Source organism: Aedes albopictus, chromosome 3 (genome assembly GCF_035046485.1).
Source record: "Aedes albopictus strain Foshan chromosome 3, AalbF5, whole genome shotgun sequence".
In the NCBI taxonomy this organism is placed as follows: Eukaryota; Metazoa; Arthropoda; class Insecta; order Diptera; family Culicidae; genus Aedes; species Aedes albopictus.
Genome location: NC_085138.1, coordinates 251,298,835 through 251,315,460, shown reverse-complemented (window position 1 = coordinate 251,315,460; position 16,626 = coordinate 251,298,835). Strand labels below are relative to the sequence as shown.

Genomic DNA, 16,626 nt, shown 5'->3' with positions numbered 1-16,626 from the left:
TTCATTGTTTAGCTCTTAAAGAAATTTTGATAAATAACCACGAAGATTTTTTGGAAACTCCACCAAAAGTTTACTCCACTCCAAAGATTCTATCCTGAAATTTTTGCATTGTTTTTTTTTTTTACAATTTTCTTCTTTTGGAAATTTCTCTTAAAGTTTTGTCATAGCATCCTAGCACTATTGTTCTCGCACGTGATCCTGAGCAGGTATTTTTCGATTTCTCCAGGAATTTGATATCTTTCGATAAAGATATCGATATAGATTCGCTCGATGTGTCGATCGAATATCGATATATCGATATAGATTCGCTCTAGATATCTTTCGAGAGGTACTACTATTTTCCTGAAATAATCATATTAATATTTTAAAATTCTTCTCCTGATATTCTTAAATAATCCAAGATTTTCTTCAAGTCTTTTTCTGTGAATTCCTTCAGTTGTTCCCTGTTTTTTTTTCAATAGGGCATTCAGGGATTTCTCCAAAAAATTTCTTATAAATTGCTCTAAAAATGTTGACAAGAATTTGTTTAGAATTTTGGTAATATTTTCTGAGAATTGTGACAGCAATTCATCCAGAAATCATTCTATGAACTCCACCAAGCATTTCTCTAGGAAACTTCCCCAGGCAGACACCTGAACCGAATGATTTGTATCCAAGAGGCTCTTAGAGCCATTATAAAACCAAATTAAATAATTTTGGACTTATGATGGTTGTCAGAACCTTCTCAAAACAAATTGATTTTCTTTTGCTTGGGAGAGGCTCTTCCAGAATGTCCAAGCAATAATTTAAAGTTCAGTTAGTTTTGAGGAGGCTTTTAGTACCGTCATGAGGCATACATGATTTTATGTTGGTTTAATAGTCGCTTCAACTTCTCTATGCAAAAATCCATAGAGGAGCCATTTGCAACCAATAATTTGAAGTTTGATTAGTTTTGAGGTGGTCGTAAAGACTAAATGATTTTATTTTGGTTTTATAATGGCCATCGAAGCTACTTGACTAGAACATGACTGAAAGATTTCGTCTGAGGTGCAATTCTAGATGTTACGTCCGGATAAGTTTCTGTGAGAATCACAGAAATTTCATCAGTTCAGATTATATATTTTTTACATCAATTTTTGACCATCGTCGATTCCACTGTGCGTGCGGACCACGCATTCCTCGATCCATTCCGAATGTAATATCAACCACCAATCAAATCGAATCGAATCGGTTCGATTTGAATACACTTTTGGTGTCATGATCTGGCGGCTCCTGCTGCCAACTCTGAAGTGACTGTGTGGGTGCTCTCACTCGTAATTGTCACCACCCACCCATAGCGATTCAGAGACTCCGAGATTCAAGGTAGATACCTACCCGCTTGCTGATGACTGCCGTGACTGACTGACTGCCTGTTAGTTGCCACTTGCCACTTCGAATATAATTTGTAGATGATGCGTAGGTTCACAAAGTCAGTGGGAATTGGGGGGTTTCTCTTGAATTCCTTGGCTCGCGTCAGCTGTTGTTGCTGTTGGTGGTGTTGAAAAACAACCTGATTTTTTGTGTTAATCAGTGGCTAATTTGAACGACCAACTTTTTGCGAGATGGACGGGTGGAGTCTGCTTTGAATTACACGTGGGGACCTCTGCTTATTAGGGTAAATTGGAATAAAATACAAATATTATGATGTAAGAATTCTTAAATTTTAATGTATGAGTACAAAAATTTGAAACTTTCTGCTCCGTAGAGCGCTAAATGCAATTGAGCCTACATTTTATGGCCTAGATGTCATATTTATTTGGAAGTTACAGCATTTTTTCGCAAACTTAACTAGGTACTTATCTGCAGGGAAAATGTGACTGATATAATACACGTTATATTTTTCTATGGTATTTTTAGTACAATTTGGCGTGAAAACGCCCTTCTCTTCATTTAACTCAAAAACAGCCGTTGATGTCTGAATATGCGCCTCTAACGACAGGTGAATTACAACGTTTAGGTTTTATGACGGCTTTCAGAACCCGTTCAAGGTTAATTGGACTTGCTTAGGACTGGTACATTAAAAAATCATCGTTTTTAAACAAATTTAGTACTAATCGATCCTATTCTTACAAGGTGCATATTGCCCTTACTTCCCGTACAACACTAAGCCTTGTGGCAATAATAAACGCGCTGGCTGAAAGCGTGGGAGTCGTTGCCGCGTTCCACTTGAATCCAATTGAATGGCGATGGCTCCTAAATTCAATCACAATATTTGTAGTTGCCTCTGCCTCTGGACAGTGAGACTGCCTGTGGTGAGACACTTTTTTTCTAACTCTTATCTCTTTGATGAGTATGTCCCCGAATAGATGGGAATGACAAAATTATAGCAGATTGTGTTATTTTGTTACAATGATTTTTGTAACAACTGTTGTTATAGATAGAGCATGAATCAATGGCTAAATACAAAAAAAAAAATAAAAACTGGCTTCAACGTAAGTAAAAAATAACAAGTTCTGATATCATCTTAACAAGATTATAATCAAAATTTATTTCATAAAACTGGCTTTAATAGAATCTCCCAAAAATCATTTTTTATCCAAATAGACTAGAAGAATTCCTTAGAACCATCATAAAACCAAAGTTAAAAGTATTTGGTTTTATGACGATCCTCAAAACCTCTATAAGAATAATTGGTCATCAAAGTGTTACTTGGGCTAATTATAACAAGTTCTGTTACCTTCTGCGGTACAAAATTGTCTTGAGTTTAGTTATGAATTTATTGACGAAATAACAAAAACAAAAATTTTCACTCGACATGGTTTTGTATTGTATTTACTATTAATAAAATATTGTTTTTATAATTGTATAAATATCCTAATATAAAATTTCCCAAAGCACAAATGTATCAGTTTCTATCTGCCGTTGCTACAGTTTCGTCAGAATCTTGCTCTGCATTACTGATCGGGATCTCCATGGAGCACAGTCTTGATGTGATTTTTCTGTGCGCCATTTGTTTACAAACACCGTATCGCATCGTCGATTGTAATTGATATCTTTTCGACTGGTGGCGTCGTCGCGTTGCGTTGGTTGGTCGGTGACAGACAGAGACAATGTGTTTGACATCATCTAATGAGTTTAAAAGCATCAGGTGTCGTCCGAGGAGGGTGTTGGCTGGCTGGCTGGCTGTCTGCTTGCATATTGGTATCCGTATTGTCGCCGTGTTTTCCCCGTGTGCTGGGTATTTCTGACGTAACGTTACGTGAGGAAAGTTTACCGCCAAGGTGTGAAAATTAGTACAATCAAGATCAAGCGGGATTGAATCGATTGACTCCGATAGACTCCGATAGACTCGATAATCAGGGCAGGAATTTAGGTGATTGGGCTTTGTTTTCGGGAATCAACGATGACGGTATTGCGATCGTTGAATTACGCGGGTTAGTCATTCGGGAATTTTAGTACACACTAAGTAGATACATAAACATTCAATCAGTTGGGGAAATATAGACCATTTGTAAGGACAGATAATCATTTAATTACCTCATATTGCAGAGGTTTATGGTGAACACACAACGTTGTCAACATTTACAATTTAAAAAAATAAATTAAATTATCTGTAAGTGTAGTCCCAAACTGGTCTAAATTTCATTGTTTACCCTTGGAAGCTTAAACAGGTGTTCTTGCTAGTCGTATTTACAAAATGTACTAAAATAATCAGATATTCACTAAAAATGCTCCATTTTCAGAACAGAATACCCATTCCAAAGCATTTTTTTTCATTTTTTGCTCTTGGTATTTTGTCTAAAAATTATTTTGAAAAAGCTTCAACAAATCCTCTACGAACAACTTAAGTTTCAGGTTCCTCCAGGAATTGTTTCTATAATTTTCACAATGCCAAATTTCTAAAGATACTTACAAAAAAAACCTTCAAAATTGTAGCAAATATTGCCCGGACTTTTTTTTTCTGAGATTGTTTTCCTCCTACAATTTCCCCAACAAGTTTTTCAGATATTTTGTAAAAAAAATCATCGAAGACCCTTCAAAGAATTCTTCAGAATGTCCTCCATTAACTCCTACAATAATTGAAAAAAAAAAAACAGTTTTTCAAATTTGTTAAGAGTTTTTCTAAAACATATGATTCTAATCTATTTTCCAATGTGTTTTCAATATGTACTTCCTCAAGATATTTAGGCAAAATTTTCTAAAACATTTCGATGGTTATCAAAACCTTTTGGTTTTTTTTCTTATGTTTCTCAAGTTATTCTCTCAGGTTATTTTTTTTTTAATTATTATAGTTTCTACCTTTCTCAAGTCTCTTTCTTAAGATTTTTTTGCAAGGCACTCACGGCTTCACTTCCTTTTCGAAGGAAGAATCCACGTTTTGTAAGTTTTTCGGCAGTGGCATTAAAAAAATCTGAGACTCCTTCAATGCCATAGAAGAACTGCAGATGTTTCTCTGAAAAATTTCTATAAATACTTACAGAAAATCCGTCAGAGTTTTTAAAACAGTGTTTCAAAGAACTTCTTCCAGATTTTTTTTCCGAGAATTTGTCCAAGAATTTGTTCAGAGCTCTCCACACATCCTTCTAGCAGAATGGCTCCAACAAATTGTCTAAAAATTTCTCCAAAGCTTGCTGGATGAAACTTTTTGAAGAATTCTCTAGGGACTCTTAGATGACCCTCCAGAAATTCATATAGGGATTTCTAAAAAAAATTAAAAACGTTCTGATTTTTTTCTCTGAAGGTTGTCTAGGATTTTTTCGAGAAAATTTTCCAGATATATGTTTTTATTTTCCTCAAAGTTATGTTCAACTTTCCTCAACAATTTTAGCCAGTGTATTCTTGGAAGATTCTTCAAAGAGCTACTTTAGTAAATGAAATTCTATTTTTATGTGTATTTTTCAAATCATTCTCTTAGGAATTTATTTATGATTTTAGAGAGCTTTTCCAAAAGGTGCTCTAGAGATGTCTTCCGTACTATCTTTCCATATTTTTCAAGAACTCTTCCAGGAATAAGATGAAATCAAAGTTCTGAAATTCCTTCAGGAATAGTCCCTAAAAATGAATGTGGATATTCCTTTAAATAATTTCTAGAAATAGGATAAAAGCACTAGACTTTGCCTGCTTAAAATTTTTGCTCTAATTTTCGCCACTTCATACATAAAAAATGGAATTTGTGTGAGGGGGGTGAAGGCTAGAGCAGTGGTGAAGTCTAGTGCTTTTATTCCACGTACAGAAATTCCTCCAAACTCCAAAAACAAATAATTTCCCTTGCTTTTTTGAAGAAATTGTCCAGAGTATTCTTTAGTAGTCTTTCTTGTATTCATTTCGCGATGACTGTCAGAAACTGTCCAACAAGTTTTACACAAGTTTTCCATAAATCCCCATGGAAAATTTTCCCTGATATTCCTCAAGAAATTCCTACAACAATTACTGTATAAAAACAAAAAAAAATGTTTTAGTTGATTTTTTCCATGATTTTTCCAAGTTCTCCAGAGGATTTTCCAAAAATATCCCTCATAGATTATGAGGTGGTTTTCCTTCCAGAAGTTCTCATTTTTCCTGTTTAAAGACGACGGAGTCACTTATTGATTGATTGATTTGTCTTTATTATAGAACGGTGTCACTTATCTTTAAACTATAGAATTTTTATTTTATTTTTTTTTCTTTGCTATTTTTGCTATTTTCTTACAGAATTTTGTTTTTAAATTTGTTTAGGATTATTTTCAAAGATGAATTTCATAGTTCCCCTTAAAATATCCAGCAAACGACCCTGATTTTTTTCAGAATTTCGTTCCAGCGCGTCTAAAAATCTGAAAGTTTCTCTCGAACTTATTCAGGAGCTGTCCAGAGCATTCTTTAGTTGTTTCTTTATATATTACTTCCGCAATAGCTCGAGCAAATAGTCCAGAAATTTCCCCAAAGATTTTCTGAAGAATCCTTTCTATAAGATTCCTCAATAATCCTCCAGAAATGTATTTTCTTTGATTTTTGCCATGATTTTGTGTGTTCAACAGTTTTTTCTTATGAAACTTAGCAAGAATTTTCTAAAAATATTCTCAAAAATTAATGTTTGTTTTATTTTTGCAAAAGTTTTGATTATTTTTGGCATTTTCCAAGTTATTATTTCTGATTTTTTTGAAAATATTTTCTAGGAATAAAACCAAAGGGATGTTTTCCGCAATTCCTCTAAAAATCTGTTCAGCAATTTACAAACCAAATGCCTTGGATTTTTTTCAAAAAAATCTTCCCAAATGTTTCAGAAATTCCTCCCAGAGCGTTAAAAGGTTGCAGAAATATTAAAAGAACATATTCTGAAATCGTCTCCAGGATTTGTCTCTTTAATTCCCACAACGCTAAAGAATTACTCCAGATATTTCCCTGGAATATTTTCTGAGATACTTACAACAGTTTATTCAGAATGAAAATTGGTTCCGGGAGATATCCTTTCCCGGATTTATTAATCATTTTTTTTTCTAAGAATATGCTCAACGCTTTCCTCCTCTACACATCCTTTGACTAAAGCCTTCAACAAATGGTTCAGAACGTTCTTCAAAAAATAAATGAAGAATCTTTTCAGAAATTCTCCGAGAACTCCTACATAATGCTCCACAAATTCCTATAGTGGCATGTAGAGTTTTTTCTTGAATTTTTATAGATTTTTTTTTTCTGGAAAATTCTTCAAATATGGCTTCTGCCATTCTTCATATATATGTTTAAAATTTTCTCAAAAAAATTGGCCAAGATTTACTAAAGATAATTTTTCAAAGAATAAAAAAAAATAGTATCATATTATATTTCTCAAATATTTTTCAAGTTTTTCCTTCAAGTAATCCTTTATATTTTTGCCATTTTTTCAGAGGATTCTCTGAGATAGACATACCATCTGTAATTTTTCTTCGTGTTTTTGTAATTAATAAAATAAATGCTCAGGAGTTTCTTCCTAGATATTTTTCAGGAATTCCCTCAGATTCTGTTTCTCCGAAAAGTTGTCCTGGATTTCTACCATCCATTGATTAAGAAAATTTTTCTGGATAGTGTCTCAGCTTACCTTATAGAAAATCTTCTAGGGGTACATCAACGAATTCCTTAGGAGTATGGGGGTGACACTCAGTTTCCCAAGCTGAAATATCCCAAAACAGCCGTAAAAAGACTAAAAAAACCGGTAAATTCCGCAAAATTTTGGAAAATCTAGTGTCGCTCTCCTGTTAGGAATCTCTAAATTTGTTCTCAAAAAGATTTTTTTCGTAGCTTTGTCATAAAGTCTTGCGCATATCTTCGAACAATTACTCCACAAATTTCTCACGAAACTCCTTCAGATTAGCCGAGGACTTTCTCAAGAGGATTCGTCAGAAAATGGCCACCATTTCCTTCCAGGTCTTTCCAGGACTTCCACCAATTTTCGATTTATATGATTTGCAGTGGCTAGAGTTTTTCTTTTTGTTATAAGAGGCAACTAGGCTTATTGGAGTTCATAGGATATCTACAGAGACTGTGAGATATTTTCAAGGCATTCAGGATTATCCAAATTGTTCTGCAATACAGAATATGGGATCTACAGTTGTCGTAATTATTTTTGTTTTTACCATTTTGAGTTACGTAACATTACACAGCGCAACATTTTTTTGTCTCAAGAGCAAACTTATGTGTCTCCGAAGGATTTTGGGCCGCTGAATCCGAATCCGGGCTCAGATTTGCTCTAACACGTCACAATTTTGAGCTATACCTCAATTTATAGGGCAAAATATGCGATTTTGGGCTTTTATGACTGCAAGCCATTAAGCTTGGAAATATTTTTTTTAGACAATCAAAAGGTTAATTGGTCCATTAACATCTAAATTAACGACTCATGCAAAATATTTCATTTTACCTAATCAAATTTGATAGATTTAAGCATTTTATGTTAGTATGAAAACTTGCATGCAACTTTTGGAGGGTGACTTGTATGGGAAATATCGTTCCTAACATAAATCGCTTAAAACTATCAAATTCGATTTGGTAAAACGAAATATTTTGCATGAGTCGTCAATTTAGATGTTAATTGACCAATTAACCTTTTGATTGCCTAAAAAAATATTTCCTTGCTTAATGGCTGGCAGTCAAAGAAGCCCAAAATCGCATATTTTGCCCTATAAATTGAGGTATAGCTCAAAATTGTGACGTGTTAGAGCAAATCTGAGCCCGGATTCGGATTCAGCGGCCCAAAATCCTTCAGAGACACATAAGTTTGCTCTTGAGACAGACAAAAAGTTAATTTTTGTTACGCTGTGTTATTAATCGTAAGGATTGTATTTTAAGAAGTTCAAGAGATATTAATTAATACCCATTGGAATTCCTGCAGCTTCAGAAACTTTCGGATATACACTACAACACACAAAAAGTATTGCAACAATATTGCATCACCCTGACTCTCCTCGATATCTCCAAAACCAGAACACCCACAAATATGCCGCCTTCAGTAAAGTTGTTGCTTTTGGTCTTCTGAATAACTTTCCTGAAGACAGCATCTTTGTAAGTTCTCAGGTTTTGAAGATATCGAGGTGAGTCAGGGTGATGCAATGTTGTTGCAATACTTTTTGTGAGTCCGTAACTTATGACGGGTAGTGTAGTTCTTGAGTTCAGAGTTCTGCTTTTAGGAGTAGTCTATCTGGACTATCCCAAACGAATTTTGGAATAGCTGGTGCAATTCCAAGGGGGCCATAGTTTACAGTTCGATATGTAATATTACAGTTCCTAGCGAAAATAAAGACTGTAACGGTTGTTGACATGAAGTTCTAAACTCCAGGACAGTTTGGATAATCTTGACTGTCGCAAAAGTATAGTAATACCTATGAGTCTTCAAGTAGATCCAGCAACCATACATTATTGGTTATGCAGCGCTACTCTGTGTAGCGTATATATCTGCTGTTACGAGTGTAGATCTGAAGTTCTGCTCTTTGAAGTAGACCGAAGTAGACCATGGTTGGTCTGAGATATCCCAAAAGAACTTTGAAATGGTTTGTACAATTCCAAGGGGGTCACAGATTATAGTTGGATGTGTGGTGTTATATTCCGTAGTAAGAATGATTACTGTAACCAACGGATATGTAGGTCAAGAATAAAACTCCAGGACAGTTTGGACGGTTTGCTATTGGACGTTGATGGTCCTAAAAGTATATAATAATAGTTATTAGTCTTCAAGTAGACTCAGTAACCATAGTTAATTCCGTTACGTTACTCTCTGGAGCGGTAATGACTAATGTTACTATTCTAGATTGACCTGAAGTTTAGAACTCCATGTTAGTTGGTTTAGTGTACAAGTACAGAAATCGCTACGTTAGTCCTCAGAGAAACCTGAAATTGTGTTTTACAGCCGACTCTACCTTCCAGTAGCTAACTTCCCCTTCCTATCAAAAGTCGAAGCCTGAAGGCCTCTGAGCAGTACTGCTTGTACTCACTGACCCGTGCAGAAATTCGCATTCCACTCAGTAAACATCAATCAGCGCTAATGCGTGTCATTATTGAGTATATAAAAGACCCGGTCATAGCTGTTTTCGTACATTCGTCGATGGTACATTTCCGCCCTCTATCGTCGAACGCGGTTCGCACTCGATCAAAGACGAAGCACGCCAAATGAATGTCAGCAGTCGGTATTTTAGGGTTCTTACGCGTGTTTGAGATTGATATTCATTTATCATCCAAGAGATAAGAAACCTTTATCTTTCGGTTGACATCATGTCGATTAGGGAAGAATTCCACCGTAAATTCGCTTTGTTTACGGTCTAACCCCTACACCGCGCCGCCATCCATCGTCTATTCGTTCGTGGTTAACGGGTCACTTCCCGTCCGCATCGCCATCATCGTGGAAGCGTCCGAGCAAAGGCGACTTCCATATGCGGGTGTTATTTTTTGCATTCAATGGCGTGACTACGGATGTGACTAGCTTGCTGGTTGATATTGTACTAAAATCGACGTGAGCATACGAGTCAACGAACCGTTCAGTTAGTTATAATCTAGCAATACATGTGCAGAGAACTGGGAAACATGCGAAGTTTGTTAAAATCGTTGGTTTTCATGCCTTCGTTATTTTTGTTTTGTTTTTAATTGCACTTTTTTTAATTGTACATAGTTGTTACATAGAATTCTGCTTTTAGTACAACCTTCAAAATGAGTCATTATATCAAGTACTTCACGAACAACAATTGGAAGTTCAATTAGACTCAGAAGGGTTTCTACCACCGTCATAAAACACAACTGAATTTGTTTTAGTTTTATGATGGTTTTAAACCTCTTGTCAAACCAATTTGGCTTAAATAGGGTCTTGTACCATTTGGGCAGGTGTACCTATTTTGGGCACTTGCCGTTATAACTAAGCCAATTTCAAACCGATTGATTTGAATTTTTGTACAGAGTTAGATACTGTACGTGCCTAACTCTATACAAAATTAGAAGTCAATCGGTTTGAAATTGTCTTAGTTGTTATAGCGACAAGATACACCTGCCCAAATGGTACAAGACCCTATGTTACTTGGGATCGACATTTCCATGAATCTTCAAGACACATCGACTTTGACATTCACCGACACCAGATTTGACCGACTGAACCTCAACTGGAGCATTCCTACACGGATAGGTTCCGGGGAATGTGAGCAGCCTTAGTTTGAACAAGTTTCCATCGTAATGTGTTTCGTCTTGTTCCTTGAAGATAACCCAACGACGAATGTGAAGAATTTGTGATCCCGCCTCCTTCCAAAACAGTGTACAGTGACGAAGTGAAGTGCCAATGTACAAGATAGACGACGAGTTCCGTCCCCGGGGACGGGTGTTCATGAAGGCCCAGCGGGAACATGACCACGGCGGCGGCGGTGGCGGCGGCTATTCGCCCTCGGGTACCCTGGTCAGTAGATCCAGCTCCCGAAGCAGTACCGCCAGCCGCAAAGGACCCCCCATTACGACCAACCTGGACGACAGCAATCTACGCTTCCGGCACGAGATCATGAACGAAAAGGTGATCGAAGCCACGGTGACGGAACTGCCGGGTGTGATCGAGTCGATGAACTGCGATCACTGGCGAGCGCTGCCGTCTTCCATGAGCTACGGTAACGAGCTGGTCTTGGCTCATCCCGGAAGCGGTGCCGGCAGTAACGCCGTTGTGGCCGAAGTTACCCGTAACAAGCGCCTCACGACGGAAGTGCTGGGAAACACCATGGAGACGACCAGCACTTCCCAGCGAGCATCTGACGGTCATCGGCGGATGACCACTCATATTGTTCGGAAGATTACGACGCTGACGCGGGCCGAGGAGCAAGCGCAGGCGGACAACCGGATCCGGCAGAATCGGGACGTCAAGAAGACCGAGATCGGGTATTTGCGCATGGGAGCGCAGGACTCGAAACGTGCCAAGGTATTTATGATGGTTAAAGGGCAAGTTCTACTCAATATGTACCATAAACTGGGGTCAAATTGATCAGCGGGGTGAAATGGAACATTCGCGGACTAGTTGTAATTCCATTTTAGTAAGTTCTACACGTTGATATGATCATAAAATGCTTACCTCATCTATTTTATAGATGTCTAGAAATGAGTGTGGACTTTTCAGTTTTTAGAAAAAGTTATTCTTGTATTACGTTTTAAGTGTTTTTCTATGCGTTTCTTACATAGCCGAAACCGTTGGTATTAAACAATCAATTGCTACTAGGTTTACCTGTGAGCGTACTGTGTTCACATTTTTGTGAAACCTACATTATGATGTGATGTAGCTATTCTGGACATGTATCAGTTTCAAGAGTTTTAGTTTTTGTTAAAAAAGTGATCACATTTCAGATTGAACTCGTTTATTTCAAAGGAAATTGCATACCTTTAGGCGTTCAATGTTTAATTTTAAAATTTAATTTGACCATTTAACAGCCGAATTCATTAGTTGTAAGAGATTTGACGCGTTATTGTGTTGAGAAGATCAATATTTAGTAGAGAAGACAATTTTATATTCTTAACGATGTTCAATTGTATGCTGATCAATTTCGCCCCAAAGTGGCATTTACAATTTTTTGAAGTTATTTAACTTAAAATTGAAATTTGTTGGACAAAATTTTGTTACGTAGTTCCGTAGAGATCCACTCGGTACTGGTTTTGCTGAAATTCTTTTGCCAATATTTGAATTGCTACAAATGTTATCTGCAAAAGTTGTTCAAAAGTGATAAATTGGACCCCGGATTACGGTACTAAATTTAAGTGAGAAAATTCTAATTCCTAAAAAAGCTCCCGTTGAAATCCGTGGAAGTGTAGATACAGCCGAGCATTAGGCTCTACACAGTTGCGGTATTACGCCAAGGAAAAAACGTCAGATATTCTTTCAAGTATATTTCAAACATAATCATAATTGAAGGGATAGGAAGCTAGGTATAAGTGACAAAAAACCACCTTCGAGTAAATGAGGTTTAAAGTTTTTCACCAATTATTCATCCCATACAAAATGTATGTAGTTTCAAAATCGATCAAATTTTCTCCGATTAATTGTATTTTTTATAATTTATTTTTATTTTTCAATAATCTTAACCCTCGAACAGTCGATCATCCTCAGCGCTTACGCTGTGTACCACAGACTTTTATTTGACTTTTTTTCGTGGTACGTGTACTCAGTATACGACGCGTATTTTTTAGTGTTATTTTCTAAAAACTGTTGATTACACTCTCACAGAAACTTTTGTATGTGAGTTGCATTGCAGACATTTTTTCTTTAAATCCTTTGATATACTTTTCTCGACTTTCTGTACATGAAACTTTAATGGATTTGTTATAAGGATAACTTTCTGTAGACCATTGAACATTATGCATGAAGTTATTCCTTCTGGAAATTTTCAAGAGTTTCTTCTGGAAATCCTCCAGGATTTCTTAATGGGGACCCTACTAGAAAGTTACGTCGAGTTTGTAACATATTGTGTTATGATGTTATAAACATTTTCAATAGCTTACTATATTACAAACTCGATGCAGGTTGATGTTAAAATAACTAAAATTGTAACAAAAAATACATTGGTGTAATCAAAAAACTAACTTATTGTGCTATAAACAGATCAACATTATAACAAAACGAGATAAAAATCTCGGCTTCAAAATAACTAGTCTCTATCATAATTTGATTCAACTCTGTTACAATATTATCTGAATGCCAATGAATCATAACTTAAGTATATGACAATGAGTTATAGAACTGCTTTTATAACATAATGTGATATAATTGTGTTATCAAATTTTATGTACTCCTAATATTTCAACTAGAAGTATATCACAATAAGTTATTGATATTAGGGTTAGTTAGAATTATGTTACATTTTTGTTATAAACTTCTAGTCGGGGAACCACCAGCAATTTTTTCTGGGTATTTTCCAAAAGCTTCGTCTGAAAATCTCCCAAAAATTTCTTTTGAAAATCCTCCAAAAGTTCCTTCCTAGAAACCTTTCCTTCCGGAAATGTTTCAGGAATTCTTCCCGGGAATCCTTCTGCTAAAAATCCTCCAGGAGCGCCTCGAGGTAATCCCAGTGATGCTTCTTTTGGAAATGTTGTAGCAGTTTATTTCAGGAATTTTCCATAGTAGGAACAAAAAAGTTATAAGGACAACAAAAAATAATCAAATGGCTCGATTTTTAGATTATCTGGGGTGATTTTTTTCCAACTCCCAAGTCATTACACATTTTCTTTGAAGTTCCTCAAGGAACAATTTCCATGATTATTTTAACAATTTCCATGATTATATTTAACAAGTGTGGGCTTTGTGGCCGTGCGGTTAGAGGCGTCAGTCATCTAGCCGTTTCGTAAGCATCGGAGTTCAATTCCTGTTCCGCTCCAGTCGGTGAAATTTTTTCGTCAAAAATAAAATTCTCCACTGATGGATCACAGGGTGTTTCTTGTATTGTCCGTTGTCTTATGTTATGCAAACTATCAGTCTGTGCAAGCTCTGATTAAAAACGGTACAGTGTATTCTTTTTTAAATATTTCCCGGAATTTTCACAAAAAAAACTCACTTTTATCTGTTGAAGTTTGTGCTAACGTAAGAAGCTTGGCAATACACATAGAACACGATGCGATATAAGACATAACACTTGTAGTTCTTACATCAAAATAACTGGATTTAAATATACCTTTCTCGCTCTCGCATCTTGTTCTTTGTGTATTAAGAAAATAATCTTCCTGCAGCTTTGAAAGCTCGTATTTAAAATCTTTTTTAAACCACCTTAAGATTTTTTCTTTTAATTTTTCTAAAACTTCTGGAATACATTCAATACTCTTTTGAGCGAATGTGGGGAAATGTCATGAATATTCTGGATTTCTTTTACCTAATTATTTTAGGAATTTCATCTCAAATAGGTGCAAAATATCTTAGATTGCGTTTTTTGGATTTTTTTTATTTAAAACCATAACAGAAAATTTCACGACAATTTTTTTTAGGAAACTCAAATTTTGAATATTTTTTTATGTCTTAGCAGGGGTTATTAAAATTCCATAATGGTCCGCACGGGTATTGTTTTTTTTCGAAAGTTAAGAGTGCTTCCTGTGAATATTTATAGATCATTTTATAATCATTCTTTAAAAGTATTCCTAGAAAATCTGCTCTATCTAGCTGCTTAGAATTTTCAAATATAATTGCACATGCTTTTCCAGGGATTTCAAAATATTTTTCATTGAGAATATTTTCGTCATAATTGCAGACAGAGAGAATTTCTATGGGGAAATTAACATGAGTTGAAGTACACAATTACTAACGAAAAAATGTAGAATTTGTATGCTTCCAAAAATCCTTGATGGTAGAAGTGATTTGATAGACACTTAATTAGTCTTTTTAGTGATTCTCTCAAAATATTTTCACAGAATTTCAACAGCACATTTTCTCCCAATTATTGTTTAGGCCATGGTTTCCCAAACTGTGATCAGAAGATTTCGAGTTATACGACAAATTTCGGTTTACAGGGTAGGAGCATTAGTTTTGGCCAGTCGAGTGTTTTGACTATAGTGCATTTATTCAGCCTGTTGAGATGTAAATCGACATACTTTTTTTTACTATTGAATCCTAATTTAATACGATGGAAGCAGTTGTGGAAATCATAGATTTTAATTAAAAGTTGATTAATAAACAATTCTAGAAAAATAAACATGAAGTGTTTGAAATATTTGGGAATAGTTCGAGAGTCTCAGGAAATTCTTTTCTCTAAATTTCTGAATTATTTATATATTATGAATTTCCTAAAGTAAAGACGATTTTCAGGAAGTGAGCAAAACGTTTAAGGGGCGTTTCGGAGCAATCGAGATATTCTGAGAATACTCTGAAAGTTCTCGGGATGAGCTAAGTGTGCTCCATAACCTTAACATTTTTGAGATATTATTTCAAAGATTCCTCCACGATTTCTTTCAGAGATTTTTCCTGAAATTTTATGAGGAATTTATGTTGGAGTTTCTTAAGGGATTTCCTGTGGATTTTTTGATGAATTTCTCAAAGAATTGTTCTTGAAATTACTTACTTGAAATTACTTAGAAAATTTCCCCAAGGGCTCCTCCAGGAACTTCTCAAGGAACTCCATCGGTGATTTCTCTTAGAATTCTTCAAGAGATTTCTCCTAGAATTGTTAAACAGATTTCTTCAGGAACTCATTCAGGGATTTCTTCTAAAATTTCTTTAAGGATTTCATCAAGAACTCCTTCTTGGCATTCTACTGCAGCTCCTTCAGGGACTTCTTCTGGAATTCTTCCAGGAATTTCTGGAGGGATTTTTTCAAGGAATTTCCTAAAAATACACCTGTAATTCTTCGAGGGATTTCGCATGGAGTTTCTTGAGGATTTTTTTTCTGCATTTCTTGGCGGATTCCTTCAGGGATTCCTCAGGAAGTTTTTTCAATGATTACCCAGGAGGTGTTTCAGGGATTTCGCCAGGATTTTTTTCTCCTTGAAATCAGCTAACTTTACACTCAGCATCGTTAGTTATCCTTTTTGAAAAAAAAAAGTGTTTTCTCACTAGATTAATTAGGCTTCCTCCAGGAATTCTTTAGTGTATTCTTTCCAAAAAATCTTAAAAATACTTCAAGAGATTTTTTAATCGGTCCCTCCAAGGTTTTCTTAAATGATTTCGCTGTATTATTGATAGTTCTTTTGAGTTGTTGGTATGTCCAGTTTCTGATTTTAAGCATGATTGCGTGATATTTTTAGAAGAAAAAGCGGGTTTTGTGGTAACTGCGGTAACTAGCTATTCGAAAAAATCTAAGAATTCCAGGAAAGAATTATGCACATAACTCAAGCATGATTTTAGAACCAATATGATTTGGATCCTTACAAGGTTCATAAGAGTAAAACAATAAAACTTGGGGTTTATGAGTGCTATCAGAACCTTTTTAAAACTACTTTTAATTTCAATTTATTGCTTGGGCGTTTCTAAAATTTCGCTCCCCTTGGAAACACTTTCATAAAGTCAACTGATGCATACATATGCAAAAGTAAATAGTTGCCTTTTTACATATCAATTTATTTGAGAGGCGCAAGTGCCGAAAGGCATAACGGAGCCGCCCCACTATCTTTTAAAGCGTTTTGAACGGAAGTACTAATAACCGTTGATCAAGATTAAGAATCGTAAAAATACGCTTTATTCAACAGAAACTTGCAGTGTTCCTCACTGTTATTAATCCAACCGAAACTCGATTTGAATTGCTG

At 35.6% G+C, this 16,626-nt stretch overlaps 1 protein-coding gene across 49 annotated transcripts in view; it reads left to right on the top strand.

Moving 5' to 3' along the window:
- Window positions 1-16,626, top strand: part of LOC109422269 (dystonin) — a 707,557-nt gene that overhangs the window by 489,475 nt on the left and 201,456 nt on the right. For 9 of the 49 annotated variants that reach the window (XM_062860150.1, XM_062860157.1, XM_062860171.1 and 6 more), the window contains exon 2: window positions 10,640-11,338. The exons of the other annotated variants lie outside the window; for them this stretch is intronic. In XM_062860150.1, coding sequence (XP_062716134.1) covers window positions 10,718-11,338 — 621 coding nt within the window. In that variant the 5' untranslated portion in view covers window positions 10,640-10,717. The remainder of the gene's footprint in view (window positions 1-10,639; window positions 11,339-16,626) is intronic. 49 annotated transcript variants of the gene reach the window in all.